The sequence below is a fragment of the Homalodisca vitripennis genome, chromosome 1, assembly GCF_021130785.1.
Source record: "Homalodisca vitripennis isolate AUS2020 chromosome 1, UT_GWSS_2.1, whole genome shotgun sequence".
NCBI classification, from domain to species: Eukaryota; Metazoa; Arthropoda; class Insecta; order Hemiptera; family Cicadellidae; genus Homalodisca; species Homalodisca vitripennis.
In genome coordinates this window covers 76,213,553-76,230,948 of record NC_060207.1, presented here as the reverse complement: position 1 = coordinate 76,230,948, position 17,396 = coordinate 76,213,553, and the positions used below count along the sequence as shown (strand labels likewise).

At 32.9% G+C, this 17,396-nt stretch overlaps 1 protein-coding gene across 1 annotated transcript; it reads right to left on the bottom strand.

Moving 5' to 3' along the window:
* Positions 1-8,342: 8,342 nt before the first annotated feature.
* On the bottom strand, positions 8,343-17,121 carry LOC124364992 (eukaryotic translation initiation factor 3 subunit G-like). Its single transcript, XM_046820868.1, has 3 exons — positions 16,955-17,121; positions 9,685-9,898; positions 8,343-9,087 (listed from the first exon to the last, which is right to left on the bottom strand). The coding sequence occupies exons 1-3, from the start codon at positions 17,093-17,095 to the stop codon at positions 8,597-8,599; spliced, it is 846 nt and encodes a 281-aa protein (XP_046676824.1). The 5' UTR covers positions 17,096-17,121; the 3' UTR covers positions 8,343-8,596.
* Between the last annotated feature and the right edge of the window lie 275 nt (positions 17,122-17,396).

The following is a 17,396-nucleotide window of genomic DNA, read 5'->3' as shown; positions in this document are numbered from 1 at the left end:
TATACTGAGAATTGTTATAAAGATAGCTATAATACAATTTTTGAAACCATGTCAAGAGGTCAAATTTCCATTCTGGCTTAGTTGGAAGAAAGATAGATTTCACTGTGCTGTTATCTCGAATTATTATAAAGACTTAATTTTCTTCTCTACTTCTAAAACTTTTGAACGACCTATTTATGGAAAAAATATTAAGAATATCAGTAGCTTTATCTTGCTTAAAAATGTCTCAATTTTAATTTATGGTGTACATTGTAGAAATTTTGTACAATCGCAGATGGCCGCTATCCTGAAACTTTCTTTTGGTTGAGACTGCCCAAAGAATTTACCCAAAAATTGTATAACTTCAGTTTGAATTTGGCTATAAATTATGCTAACCATATGTTCACTATTATTCTCGTAATGGATACTGTATATTATGAAAAGGCAAAGGTTTGTACCGCTGTTATCTGAAAAACTTTACGACAGAATAAACACATAACAAACATTGTGAATAACTTGAGAATTCTAATAGTCTTTTTGTGTTTTTACGATAAAAAACACTTATATATAACAATTACTTTGGAATTATACAAAGTATATATTTTTGATCGTTAATCGTTAAGTAAGTATGTTAACAAGCATAATTTCTGGTTGATTGTAACTAAATCAATTTTACGTTTTTACAAACAAATGCATGTTTCTAAGGTGTCAATACAATAGAGTTCCACATATATTTTAAGATCGAACTCGTAATGCAGATATTTCATACCCGTATTAGTCAATTTAAGTAGTAAGGGTAAAATCTAAATAATTATAGCACGTGAGGTCCTGGTTTTGATTATGTACTATAAATGTAGTAATAGGAATATAATTTGCTTTAAAGACATAACTATTCCAACAGACATGATAAAAATTGTGTATTAATGTATAGTAAAAGTTTTAAAATTATAAAACGACCGGACATGTGGCGTTCAGAGACCAAATAAGCTGGAAAGTCCGTTATTACTGATAAATAGGCTAATCCATATTAATTTGTTACTTTCCGCCCGTGTTAATTATTTTTTGTTTAGATGAGGTTTACTCCCTCCAGGGACGCACCATCGGAGTGAGGTGGGACGAATAGAAGTTAAGATGAAAAAGTTTTAAAAAACAACTTTATATCCATACTACTCCATATATATAATAATAATATCCATACAAGTTTTTAATCTTATTTTAATAACGTATATGTATTAAAACATTAATTTCAAAATAAAAACTACTTCAAAATTCTGAAGATAAAAAAACTTAAATTTGAGGTATAACATTTAAAGTCATAACTTGTCAATAAGTTTAGTTTCCATGACTATAGTAGTTTTTAAATAACTGTTAAGGATATATCACAAATTTAACATTAGATTAAATGAGATGACAGACTTCCCTCTTAACAAACCATATAAACTCCATTTGTTGCAGAAGATTTTAATTGTCCCAGCATAATCTTACTGGTGATTGGTGGTAGAGTGATTTTACTGCAAACTTATACACTCTGGCCCTCCACTTGCCCTCCTTTTATTACTTCAAAAGTACTATAAAATTACCATTTTAGAAAATAATACATCAAAAATTTCCTGGAGGCCCCTATACTAATCTGGAGGTATTTCCATACCCAGAGTCAACGATGGGGCACCTCCCAGAGAATATTTCTGGGTGCGCCACTGACTCCCTCATGGATACTTGTGCAAACGGTAATTACAAGATACCATCATATTGTGGTCAGATTTGTTTTTGTCTTCACTTAACAAACTGTTATATAAAATTGAAAATGCAGTATATACGGAATTTAACAGACAGTTATTATGCAGCATTTTTTATCGGGGGCAAGAGGTTAAATACGTTATAGCCTAACTATCCGATTTCCTTAAAGATTTATATGTGGGTTTGTAACACTTGCACATCCTTTAAAGAAGGATAATTCCCCTATGTTGGATTGTATCAACACAATAGTATATCAGGATTTATGATAGTGTATAGGACAACACGACAGCCTTTCATCAACAAGCTATTCCAGTAGACAGGGACAACTATTTTTTTATTACATACTGTGTATGTAACTAATACATAGAAAACGACATATTTTTTAATAAAGTTATAATTTAAGAAATTCGTTATTTTAAAATAAAACACACGCCAATTCCTAGTCTGAATGTACCTTTCGTATACACCTCGTAAAAAAATCGTATCCTTATCTTCAACAGTTTTACTTTGTACCAAATTAAGATAATATTACATTCTGCGTCAAATGCATAGCCTCATCGATTGATCAATTTATATATTTTTTAGACAAATAATTTATTAAGTAGATTATTTATTATAACCTAAATAATTCCAATTGAGGTAGTGTATTTTTCTTTTATGTTGTCAGAGAAAATGATAATTTTCATTATTCTTTTACGTTATTGGAAAAAGAACGCAAATTTAGAGTAAGTAGGTCGGGTCTCGTAAAGAGCCCTTGTTTTCAAGCGTTGAAGTTCATTCAATCCGTTACAATTTTCAAATCTAACGTTGTTTTGAATGGTGTATTTATTTGAATCCTATATGTATACAATGTTATATGTACAATATCTTCATTCGGAATTTGATTAAATATGTGCCCTCAACACGAGCCATTGCTCAATAATATTAGCCTTGTTGTTAAACTATTTGTTCAGTTTGCAGAACCGAGACCGGAGACAGCGAAGGAAGAGAGGAACTAATTGGGGGGCTGGAGGGGTAAGGGAACTGCTGGTGGTGGTGGTGGGGGAAGAGGGAGTGCACATCTGCTCGTGTTTCCTGTTACAAACAGCATGCCAGGAAGCAGACTGAAAATAGAAGGCGCTAGGAGTCTTTTTAAAAATCAACAGATTCTATATGACACCAAATTTTAGATATCATTCTCCCAAAGGTAGTAACATACTTTTAATCCCAATAAATATATAATTAATAATTTTTCTGTAACATTTTATACATAGTAGAAAAATTAACTAGTATTTTTCAAAATAAAAATTATGTCAATCCCTCAGCTCATATATCACATACTTACTGTAAAAATTGGAAATCTTTATCATTTACCGTTTTCAATTGTGACTGATACAATAACAGCCCAAAATGACTAGTTCAGATGTTTATAATTTCTTGTAAAGTGATCCAAATTTTTTTTCTTCTTTCTCTGCATTCAAGAAGGAAGATTATGAAAGTAAAATTAAAAAAAATACTCAATCCAAAATTGATTGCACCACCTTAATACTAGTTTTCGGACCAAACTAAATTATAAATCTGACAATACTTTTGGTAGAATTGACACCACTGCATGTAACATATACCTTAAGACAACAAATATATTTGATTTGGTTAATATTATTGTAGAAGAAATTAACATCAATTATTATAAAACAGCTAGTGTTATTATCATAGACATATCCAGGGAGGGGTTTGGGTTTTGCACAAATGTTAAGTGCACTCTAGTAGATTTATAAAACTGTGGTTTCACTTCTGCACAGATTGGACACGATGGTCATTTTTTGAATATCTTCTGCATTATTTATTTGTAACAAAACAGAAGGTTTTTGTGTTCGTTTTTAGTAAGGAATTGAATGTATGTGGTTTTGTTAGCACTCAATTTCAAATAAATATTCGTCAGCTATTTGTCAATACTAGAAAGGGAGGAGGATGCTCGTAAGTCTGCATCATCCAAGAAGAACTGTAGGGCATCATCTGCATAGAAGATCAAATTGGTGTTCTTGCCACACAAACTAATGTCATTTATGTACATGATAATAAGTAGAGAACCCAGGATGGACCTTGTGGCACTCTATACTTATTCTCGACTATCTCCAACTTGAAGAATCTGAATCATGTGTAACGAGTATGATTAAAACCATGAAAGAGCAATCCCTCAAATCTATAACTCTCAAGTTTTGTGCACAATCTTTCATGGTCCACTCGATCCTTTGAAATATCACAAAATATTCCCAAGGCTACCTGTTGTTTTACTAGGTGTATAATAATTTGGTCTATGAGAAATCACTGTGTCAGTCGTGTTGAGATTCCAACCAAACCTAACTTGATTTAAAGTCAATACATCTTGGTGTTGAAAAAAGAAGGCAAATAGAAATAAAGATAATAAACAATAAATATATAATGTAAACTAAGCAAGCCACTTAAAATGTAGACAATAGAGACACCGTTCTGTAGTTATTCACAGATTCTCGGTTAATTTTAGCAATTTGGATAAATTCCACTTTCAATTAATTCATTAAACAGAAAACACATAGGATTTAATGAATATTTCTAACACTTTTTTTAATAACAATCAAGCTGATATTTCATCAAAACTAGATTGTTATGCTTTTATTTAAATATAATGTTATTATTACCTCATCAGGTGTAAATGGTAATTGGAAAGAAACAAAGAATGGGGAATAGAGATACTTTGAAACAAAAATTACCATCTAAAAGTGTGTTATTGTTTAGTTGCTATGTAAATCAATTTTAGAGTAGATACAAAAACAAGCAAATAAAAATAAATATAAAAGTCTGAACTTAAAATTGACTTTTTTGTTAGTCAGTATTATAGAACTTTCAGAGCAATCTGTTCTTAAAAATACTGACTGAAATAAAAATATTGCTGCTTGGATCTTGCCTTTGATCACTGGACACAAATTTTTGTAATAAGAAAATGTACCTGAATGTCTGAATAACTATTAAAGAGTCCCAAAAATAAGAAGAAATAAATGGGAAAATAATTCATTACTACTAGGCCAGCCTAAGAGCAAAATAGAGTGTTCCCAGTAAATGCTCTGGGCTCCTCCCACACACAGTGGTAAAATAAAGACAACCTTCAAGGCAATGGGGTGTTTGGAGTAAGATTATTGTATTTAAACCTAAAAATTGGAAAAAAAAACTTTTAGTATAAATTTTTAAGTTTTATTTATCATTAACAAACTATGTAATTAAACATTTTACTGGACATGTGTACTTACATAATACAATATTTTTGTAAGGAAATCTTTAGTTCTTTCAATTAGAGTTGTACTCTCATCTGTCAGAAGTTTGTGCTTGATGCTTTTGCCAAAATACATCACACACCTTTGTTTCGCTGTTTAACACTACAAATAATATGTTATTACATGAACAGGGTCAAAGTGGGGAATCAGTTTTACAAACCCAAGATAAATAATATTTATTATTCTTATGGACGTTAATTTTAGAGTTTCATAATTATTTTCTTCTAAAGCTATTTGCGCCTTGGCAAAGAATTAATATAATGCAAATACCTGGTTCAACATCTTTCAATAGCTTTTCTTGTGCAATAGTTTTTTAGTTTTTGTCATCAATTGTTTTGTCTGAACTAAGCATTCTTTCTGCTTGTACTTTCTTGTTGTATAATTTAACATGAAATAAAATAATTTTTAATTGAAGTTTGATTAAAACTTCAATAATCAATAATATATTTCTGATTTGGTTTGATAAAAGTTTCACTGGAATGTGCAGTACTAGTACTAAATAACTTGTGTATAAGTGAAAACAAAATTCACCGTTTTTGGATAGTAAACAAGCTGGTATATGTTGACCTTCTCACCATTTGAAACTAACTGCTAAAACATACATTAAAAAATTACATCATATAGTTTTCTAAATAAGGAGAAAATAGTATGTACTTGTATGATAAAAAGGTCACAAACATAATGTTCAGCCAGGAAATAGAACCTCTTGACGAAAATGTATCTTCCAACATTGGGCCACTGTGTTCTTGCACCAAAAGTTATAGGGCAATAATATGTTGTAATTTTTCACTAGCTGAAAATCATGTGCTTCCAACAACAGTTTCATAGTTACCCACTGGTTATCTCTTTCAGCAACGTTGTTATTGTTGGTAGAAGGCTCCGCACTACAATGAAGTTCAGTTACATAATATCTCTAAACTAATACTAGAGATTGGTTTTGAGAATATGTTCACATTAATATTTATAACATACTAGCTTCTGCACCTAGTGTCGTTACATAATATACATAATAGCTTGTCACCTTCTATTTTGACATCCAGAATTTGGAAAAAATTTAAATTTAAGTTTAGATTATTATAATTTTAAATATTATGAACGGTATTTTGTTACTGGAAAGAGTAATGGCTCAGCTCAATACTACAAAATGACCTAATTTATTCAGTCAAACAATATTTAAAACACACAAAATTAATAACAAAACATGGATGTTATAATTATACTTTTTTCAAATACTGATATTTTCTAATTGATTTATTAAACCAAAATGAATTTATTATTTTCTCTGTTTTGGAGCCCTATTGAAAATTAATTAATCTATTAATAGTCTTCAACTTTTAGAATTGAAAATTGATAAATTTTAAATAGAATTCCCACATACACAAACTTCTTTCAAAAACAACGTCTGGTATACACTCAACAGCCTAAAACAATTGAGTAATTGTGAGATTTCAATTTGATTTTTCATACAGATAAATACTTAGTAATATATCTATCTCTATGGAGTAAGGTGTGGACGGAAATAAAATTATAAATCACAGACCACCTGCAGGAAATGCCAATGATACATCATATCCTGCTGCCATGAGAATTCAGTGGCCCAAAGAATTTCTAAAAAATGAGGAGGGAGGAGGAGTAAAATGAACCACGTGAGTATTAGAACTAATAAAATTAGTATAAAGTCTACAGGGCAACACCCATTCTAGGATGGCGGAGTTTGATCCGAGAGAGAAAAGGGAGTCTAAATTCAAACATTCGAGGCGAAAGGACCGTGTCACAGGTTACAAAATTGTTGGTGTTGTACAATGTTAGTCTAAACCTAGAAGGCGAAGGGACAGCATCTCGGGTTATAAAATTGTCTGTGTTTTACGATGTTAAGAGTTGTAGCTAGAACGGCGGATAGCACAAGTATATTACCTGAGTACAAAGTGGAGACAGAAGTGTTATGTGCTGTTACTTTGACTTGTAATCACAGAACAATCGAGGTGAATTGAGTAGCTTCAATATTATTTTATTGACTAAACGAACCATCCTTAATCGATAGTTCCATCGCTTCCTCATTGTCGGCCTTCTTCACACCTGGCATTTGTCACAAGCATTTACCAAGTAATCTGGTTCCAGTGACTTCACACAGTATTAAGTTAGGTTTAACTTAATTTGATTTTGAATAAGTTGCAATTGATATTACCAAGTTGATTATTATTTCAGAAGGATAAATAAGATTAATTACAATAATATTGTAATTATAATACAATAGTTTTTTAGTATTTTTATTATTATATTGTTTGTGGTAATAAAAGAAAACAAATATTATAAAACTGTGACTCTGATTTTCATATATAAATTTCCTATAGTGATAACTAATTGAGCTAGTCAGTAACTAATTAATCAATCAATCAATTAATTAATAAAAAGGAGATGAAAACGTCAGAGGAGCCACCTCAGCATAGTTTAAATGCTACTCTAAAAGTTGAAAAAAAGAGTAATTAGTATAATTTTAAATCACAGGTCAGGAGATACAGTCAATGATAATTTATCAACACTATAGATTATGACAGTTTATGGATTTTACATATGAAAAAATAATATCAGTAAAACATTAGAGTCACAATTTTAATTAAAATTAGTAAGGTAATGATAACTATAATACTAGGAACATTGAGGAGTTTTAGCAATACGTTCTCACAGATGGAACTTTACTGTCATACAAGTGGATCATTATAAAGACTCTAGGTTCCACTACTATACTTCCTGAAATAAAGGCAGGATCAACAATTCTATCAACAATTAATAGAAAAATTCGTCAAAATTAAAAGTATTTCTGATTGAACTGATTCCTTACTCTCTGGACTATTTCTCTGCGTATTGTACTGTATAGACATTATTATAATATGCTAAACTTTTATATCATGACTAATATGTTTTTTGTATTTTACCATGCATTTTGGTGCTTAATGTTCACCATGTTATACCACAAATGGTATTCTGACGCTATCCATTGTACATTTCATGTACAAAAAGAATACAGAAATTGTTTAAGCGATGCAATATATAGACATTAGGAACTACAAACTCAAATTTTTAAAACTGTGATACTTCATTTCTTTTGTTATCTCTTTTTGGGTATTTTATAGATAAGGCATGATTAACATATGCATTAGCGGTGAGAGGTTGTTTAATACCAATCTATTAATGTCCTTACACATGCTGCTGTGCACAGACATAAAATATAAAAACTTCAAGTCAAATATTACACAATATATTGGAATCTTGTCATTCTTGCTTCAAATACCAACCTCCAATACATATGAAGTTTGCTGCCAAAGGGTAAAATTAGATTAATTTATTTCTGAGATATTTTTTATTGAATGGAAAGTACATATACATTAAAAACAAAAGACCATGTACCCAAAATTATCTATGAAAACATAAATGTTTAATTCAATAAATCATTATTATGTGTTAATCTTCATTACATCTATCATTACATGAACTATTCAAAATAGGAAGATATAAATACATACAAGATTAACACATTTACAAGGTAAAAATAACCTTTACCTTGTCCAAACAACAGCAACAATAAAGAAAAATCTTTATTGTTGCGTTTGTTTGGACCACTCAACACATAGAATCAAATGATCATACCCATGACCATTGAGAGCTTGAATCGCCTTGGCTGCATCAGATTTGCTTTTAAAATGAATATACGCAAAGCCTTTACAGGCTCCAGTTATTTTATCTTTTGCTAGGAACAACTTGCTGATTGGCCCAAACGGTTTCACTAGGTCCTCCAAGTCAGCATCCTGAGTGCTTTCTGAGAGGTTAGATACCCTGATGGCCAGAGCATCATCTCTGTTTCCCTTCCCCATGCTGTTGCCACCCTTGTTTCCTCCATCTCTCAATGATGGTATCACATACTTTGTAGCCTTCTTGTCCTCTGCTGGAGCTGGAGCCGAAGCCTGAAGAGGCTTCTTTTCGTCCAGGATTTTGGGTCCGCTGATGTTCATGTCCTTGAAAGGACATTTCAAAGTCCAGTGGTCTCCATTGCACGTACGGCATTTTACTACTCCCTTATCACCCATACCTGAAACATATTAAAGATTATCAATTATTTATAGACAGTAAAATAAGCTGAAATACCATGTCGATTTGGAGGACAAAGGTAAAATTATTCAATGCTTTTCTCTAACCAAATTTAATAAGATACAAACCGTCATTCAATCTGCACAATTGTGTTTGTGTATTTTGACAAATCAGTCTTATAACATTGAAAAGGGTTATCTTATAAAGAACGTTTTATTACTTATAAATGAGTGGAAGGACTTTTTTTCTCCAGTTCTATCATTAAAAATGATAGTGTTTAAGAGATGCAAATTCAAAAATTATTGTATATTAACGATCTTTTGATAAAATAATAGACATTATAGTGTGCGTAGTTGTATGTTGCTGCAGATTCGAAACATGTGTGATGTCAATATACGGTTACATACAAAACAAATCTAGGAGTCTGTTGTATTATTGAATCATATTATTGTGAAACTTTTACAAACAATTCAGATTTTTTGTTTTTCTCAAACTGTTACAATTTGACAGTCTGGTAGATAATCTCTTAAGATCTTTTCAAGAAAAAGCGATCGTATTTACAAGAAAGGTTATCTCAAGTTTTCTCTCATGAACTCACTTTTCAGTTTGTCCATGGGATCCTCTTCAGGCTTGTCCTGATCCTCCTTGTTGGTAATGAACTGCATGTAGACATCCTCTCCAACGAATGTGGTAGCAGGGTCAGGTCCTGGCTTGTCCTTAGAAGCCTCGCCAAACTTCCTCCAAGCCTTACGCTGTGCAATAGTCTTTGACACCACACGCCGTTCGATCTTGTAGGTGCGCACCACCTTCGTCTGAACGACAATAATGAATTTTGTTTACAGTGCCAGCATCATGAACAAAGACAGATGGGGAAAGAGATGGAATTGATTATGGGAATGGTAGTGCACATTACAATCACAACACATTAACCCAGAGCAGTATCAAATAGTTTAGTGAGTGTTAGAGTGTGTAGTTTAGTTTAGTGTTTTCATAATGAATGATAAATTTCAATCCTGAAAACATGGTGTTATACATTTTGTAATAAACAACGGTAGAATATACTCTAAATCCTATTATCCTTTAAAACCTTCCATCAACAACAACAAATTTTGTACAAGAACTGACTGAGCTGTTCTAGATGCAAGCAGGAAGGTACAGAGATTAGAGAGTAGCTGCTGTAGATAAGGAGTAATCTTCGAATATAGAATACTTTCAGTCTGCCCTTGTATAGTATAAACAATCTGTAAGATAATAAATTATCAGTTTATTTCTCACATTTGATTATAATGATATTCATTAACTTATTGTCCGTATACTGTTAATCAACCATACCTACAGTTGGAGGAATTTAGCTGTGTTCGTAGGGTCCTAATACTACCCTTTCAACAAATAAACGCTGTGTGGCGAGTTGCGTTTACGTGCTAGCCGCTGAGATGAAGGCGCAACAAACTCTTTAACGACTTTAAAGTCACGATTTCGATTTGCAGATTAGTATTGACAAATACGTTATTTTTAAAAACACGTAATACAACACTATAACAACTGAAAAACAAGGATAAGTCCTATTTTTGGTACTCTCTTATTATTTAATACTCTGTCACAAAACAGACTGATTGTAGTGAGTGTGAAATGAAAAAATGTTTATTTAAACAGGCAAAGTTAGGGCCTCATGGCCCTTTCTTACATTTAACCTGTCTGAACAATAATTATTAACAAATATTAACCAAATTAATATTAACACTAATCTACTTTACTAAAGACGTTAAATTAAACATTAATCTTAGTGTGATGAGTTATTTGGGTCAATACGATTCCTGAAAGGAGGGTTTTACCTATAAGCCACAGGAAATGTTATCGGGACGCAGCGCATAATGCTACTCCACCACCCCTCCCGCCTATCACCACACACTCAAGGTCACGCGCGGAGCTAAAGTCCTCGAACTGTATGCACAGGCGTAGCAGACGTGTGGATGATACTTTAAAATAGAAATAAATTATATAAACTTCAAGTGAAATATTTAAAAATATTGATCTGCTTATCTAATTGTCAGTTTTCATGAAGATTTGTTCAAAATATGTTATAGTATGCATGTTTTTTACATTCGTATTTAACTTCAACCATACTACTTTTTTATTTAGTAGTATATCACACATAGCTAGCACAGAAGTATTACCTAAATTTTACTACAAATGGCAGCAGTAATAGATTCAAACAGTATGAAGTATTAGGTGTACTAGTAATAATACTGTATTTATATTACACATTTAACCCATTTAACTAATATGACCACGTTAATACAGTCGAACCAGTTTTTGTGTTCAACTACCATGCTTGTGTCAACACGTCTCCAACAGCTACCAATATAAATTACATAATGCCTGACAGTTGTAAAATGGTAAAATCACAAACAATGTTTGCCTGAACTAATTTTATTGCTGTTTGATTCATACTTTACTTAAGTGGCTATATACGAAATTATTATCAAAGCGTTGGGTGATAAAAAATGTGAATTGTGGCACTAAAAATTGGTTTATCTGACACTTTAGTGAGATATTTTTACACAGTGGCTGAAGGAAAAAAGAGAAGAATGCCATAACATTACTACTCATTGTACCAGACATGACAAATCACTTTCTCTGAGATTACATTTTGAGGAAACAATCATGCGCCGTGAGACTATGGTTATGGCATATGGCATGTATGTATTGAGGGTTCTATTGATGTAGTTGTTTAACATAGTTGGACCTTCTGTCTGAATATTTTAAGTTTGTTATGTAGTTTATTAGACATTAACATATCATTACATGCCCCGCTTTTTGTGCATGACAAAAAGGAACTATAACATGAATGGCAATGTGTGGCAGTTAAGTGATGCTGGCAGAGAGTGGGCAATTGACCTAACATGGCAGCAGTGACACTTGCTTTTTTCCAGCCGTCATTGCTACAGTCTCCCTGAGCTCTAACCTCAGGGATGTAGCAACTCATCACAACTGTATGCGGTATGTCATCGCCACATTTTACAAATAACAATAAATAAATGTTATTTTGCAAGAGTTTGGAATAACTGTTGTCATTAACAATTACAATCGGTTTATTGATTGTTTTGTTATACACTTTACATGTTACATTTTTTAATTTAATTGTCTAGTCATGTTTAATATGAATAACATTTTTATTAATATCGTCTAAATGAAAGAGCGCACTGAAACTAATATTATATTGGATTATACCATTTGTGTATCATACAATACAAATTAAAAATTCTACACCTCAGGGAAGTTACAAAATTCATGTTTTTAAAATGAACACCCAAAATAGCAGATCCTTTGTAGGAGAGAAAATCCATCATTACGCCAAAAGATAGTAGTAAATATTGTCAATATTTAGTGAATATGAAATTTCATCAAGAAAGAAAGCACTAAAAGCTGAGGTTAATAATGCAACTTCTATGTTGCAAACCTAAAAGAAAAGGTTAACGTTTTCCACCAAAAGAAAAGAAGGTCCGGGAAAAAGTTGCAAGTTTACAAAATGTTTTAAATAGCCTTTGAGAAAATATAACTTTCAAGATGAGGCCGATTCGATTTCAATATCTGTATTGAACACTAGTGAAGATTTGATAAAGAGATTATATAAATTAAGGTATAGAAGCTAATAATTTTTTTGTTGTTAATTTGTTTGTTTTTGCAACTCGTATGGCCAGTACAGATGGTCGCACTACTTTCATTCAGAGTTCAGTGGCCATATTTGTTGTTTGCCTGACCAGATCAGAATTATTTTTCAATTTTCTCCAAGTTACTTGCATAGTAATTTAAAATGTTTAAATAAGAAATTAAAAATAATTTAAAATTAATTTTTAATGAATCTTTCTAATACAAAGATAAACATTCATTTGGTAAATTTAACTCTTATTTATATATATATATATATATATATATATATATATATATATATATATATATATATATATATATTGTCAACAAAGATATGTGACAAAATGTTATAAAGTAGGTTTTTACAGTTATGTTATACTAAGACATAAACTATTTTATATTTTTCTCATTATTAATTTTTTTACGTAAAAAAAAACTTAAAAAATACATACCTATAATATGTAGTCAAGAATAGTTAGCACATGTCTTCTAATAAAATTTTCTAAATTTCTATCCCTTCTATGACTTCAGTGTATATGCACACTACGCACCATTCATCTTATTTGCACAGGCAATGTTTAGGGAAGAATTATAGGCTAATTTAAAATTTACTGCTGTACTTAAAAATTATTTAAAAATAAAGCTGCTCGATAGGTTTCAGCACACCATTCAATATAAACAAAGAGAATATTATAAAACAACTGCTATGTTTAGTGGCCAGTGATGCTGGCCTTACGAGCTATGGATGTATTATATCTTGGCCAGTATAACTGGACATATGAGCTGACGGCATAACAGTACGGCAAAAATTAATCCGTGCTTCCGACAGAATGGCGGCAACTAGTAGAGCTGGCCATACGAGCTCCAAGGACAAATTATAAATGTTGCCTAGGCATATGGGATATGAATCTAATTATTCTTTAACAGCATAGTATAGGCTACTTATAAAAATGTCTTTAATCCCCTGAATATCTTTAGAGCGGTATATACAGTGAGAAAGTGACACTACTAAACCAACAACTGGCAAATGTCTCAACTAGATAAAACCTAACTTGCATAAATTACAGGATACATTATGGAAGTAAAGTTAATGATTTTATTGTGATGGGACTATTTATTACAATGCTCGAACTGGTCACATAATGTGGTGGGAATTCCAAAAAAACCTGGACTCAAGTTCGTTCCAAGCAGTAGTAGAGTGGTAGGACATGTCTTAGCACAGTCTGTTTTTCGATTGTGTCATGGCACAATGAAGCACTCATTGAAATAGCGGTACGCGATTAAGTTTTGTATATGGCTTGGGAAGAATCAACAAAAACTTATCAAATGCTTCAAGATGCCTCTGAGGAGGAATGCATTTCGAGATCTCAATGCGGAAGGTGGCACAAGGTCTTCAAAGAGAGCTGGGAGGAGGAGCCCCATTCTAGACGCCCAACAACAGCCCAAACCGTAACAAATGTCCAGAGTTTGCACAATTTCGAGTTAAGTCCATGAGTTAAGTATCCAGGTAATCGGACACCCTGAACTTGTCAACATTTCCAGTACATGGGATAGTGACAAAGGATTTGCAAATGTGAAAAGTCTGTGTGAAGCTAGTGCCGAAGGTGTTGACGAGGCAAAGAAAGAAATTCGAGTTTCTAACAGTGAAAAATTGGTTGAATTGATTGGAATCGATCTACGTTTTTAAACTCTACTCTAACCAGGGACGAATCTTGGATGTTCGAGTACGAGTGGCACACACATTCTTCTCCCAAACCCAAAAAAGTGCACATGAGCAAATCTTGCACTAAAACAATGCTGATTGTCTTCTTTGACATCCAAGGAGGCGTACCACAAGGACAAACTGTCAACACAACTATTTACCTGGAGGTGCTCAAGAGACAAACACCAGCTATAAATTGACACAAGGTGTTTTAACCCTCCGATTGATGACCAACAGCATAGACGTTCATCAATACCGCTTATGAACTGATAACCACAGCACAGCCTCCGGTCAACTTTCCGCTATTATTACGTGAAAACCATTATAAAGACACAACTTGCACCAGTCGAATCCTCTACTTGAAAATACAAATTCATTCCATATAGTTTATATTCATAATATTACTAGTCAGCTGATATCAACCCAAATGTGGTACAGCATAAAGCTGACAGACTTTGCAGCTGGTGATGCACTGTCCAAAAAGTATCCGTACCGGCTCAAACGGGTTATTGGGGGGAAACAGCGAGCCTACTCCTTCCCATATTAGGCATTGAATACGATCCGGTCACTCAGTGAGTCACAGCGCTCTGTTCCGTACAGTACTGCCGTGTGTGTGCGTCACATTTCAATATGACTGAACGTGTTGAGCAGCGCATTTACATTAAATTTTGCCAGAAACTTGGCCATTCAGCATCAGAGACGATTACTATGATACGAAAAGTTTATGGTGACGTGTCTATGGGCGATACACAAATAAAAGAGTGGTTTAGGCGGTTTAAAAATGGCCGCATATCAGTGGAGAGTGATGACCGATCTGGCAGACCTTCAACGGCCAGAAACGCTGAAAATGTTGAACGTGTTCACGCAGCAATTAATGAAAACCGTCGATTGACTGTCAGAGCTGGGAATACCAAAATCGTCAGTTTGTAACATTTTACACGAAGATTTAAAAATGAACTGTGTTTCGGCAAAATTTGTTCCTCGGCTGCTGACAGAAGACCAAAAGAAATTTCGACTTGAAATCGCACAGGACAATCTGGATTTGATAAAAAGTGACCCAGGGCTATTTAAAAAGTTATTACTGGTGATGAGTCATGGTTTTATGGCTACGACCCTGAAACAAAGGCTCAATCTTCACAGTGGAAAACTCGCGAAGAGCAAAGGCCGAAAAAAGCAAGACCAAGTTGAAGCAATGTCAAGACAATGCTGACAGTTGTTTTGACCAGGACGGTGTTGTTCATCATGAATATGCTCCAAGATGGCAGACAGTGAATATGGAGTATTATCTTGAAGTCCTAAGGCGGCTATGAGATGCAGTGCGAAGGAAACGACCTGAACTGTGGACAAGCCGTGACTGGATCCTGCACCACAACAACGCGCCAGCTCATTCCTCAAATCTTATTCAGGGTTTTTTTGGTCAAACACGACATCAACCAACTATGACAGCCTCCCTACAGTTCTGACATAGCTCCTTGTGACTTCTGGCCATTTCCGAAATTAAAAATTCCTTTGAAAGGAAAAAGATTTGACGATGTTGAAGAAATAAAACAAAATGCGACGAAGGACCTGTTAGCCATTCCGCAACATGAATTTAAGGAGTGTTTCCGGAAGTGGGAGGAGCGTTGGAATAAGGTAGTGGCTTGTGGAGGGGAGTACTTTGAAGGGGACCAGATTGCCGTTGCCGCCGAGTAACGTCAGTTCATGCCAGACCTCAAGGTCAGATACTTTTTGGACTCACCTCGTAAACTATTGGATGATAAAAATATTTCTAATGATGAAATATTTCATCATTATCTGATATTCCTCTTGCCCAAAGAAGTCATTAAAACACCAATATGAATATGCATACTGCCAAAAAACGTAAAACAACTTTACATTTTTATTAAAAAACATTTTTGTGTTGTATATATATTCTAATCTTTTTTTTTAATGATATAATAATATCAAAAATGTATATTTTGTACATTTACAGTATCTCACTATCTCAAGTCATTTGAAAGTTATGTTGAGTGAAACTTACAAAACAAAAAAATAACACTACACATTTTTAAATTTTTGTACAAAAATACATACTCTAGTAAGTGCATTTAATTTTAAATTTTTCTCTGGTTTCTAACAAAAATTTAGATATAACACGTATTACTTAGCATTTAGCACATATTTTTTTAAACTATCTGAAAAATATGCTGCACAAAGACAAAAACCAATATATCATCAGGGAGTTTCTTATTATAAGTCAGAGGATTAAACATCTCCACTTACTTAAAAAATGGTTTTAAGTATCACTGTTAATAGTGGTATAGTCAGAGGATTAAACATCTCCACTTACTTAAAAAATGGTTTTAAGTATCACTGTTAATAGTGGTATAGTCAGAGGATTAAACATCTCCACTTACTTAAAAAATGGTTTTAAGTATCACTGTTAATAGTGGTATTTTAAAAGTCCTAAAATGATAATATCTTATATCTAACTTATTTGAAATAATAAAATACAATAAAAATTATTAATATTTACCTTTTTGTTATCTTCATTGTACTTGTACTGAGTTATAATTTTATAGCCATTCTGAAAGGTTTCAGTTGGCTGTGGTAAAGCTCCTCCCTCCTCCTCCACTTCATCTGCCCAGCTTGATTTTAACTCTTCAGCAACCGGCATTCTGAAATAACTCAATTAGCATAAAAAAAGGAAAAATAATTGAGATATTTTGGAACATGGCAATAAAGGGGGGGTGGAGGAACCAGCAAAGTTCTAACCAATCATCACTGTTGTAACAAATCAATATCTCCGAGTAATGATACTTGTCACAAGTACTAGTTACATTGCCAGTTCTTACAGCTAAAGTTGAAGGGTAATAATAGTAATTCCTACCTAGTTTTGGCCATTTATACTGTAAATGTTCAGTTTAGTACCATTTCACCATCCGCTCAGTGCCGCATCTGAAATGTGAGTCACAGAC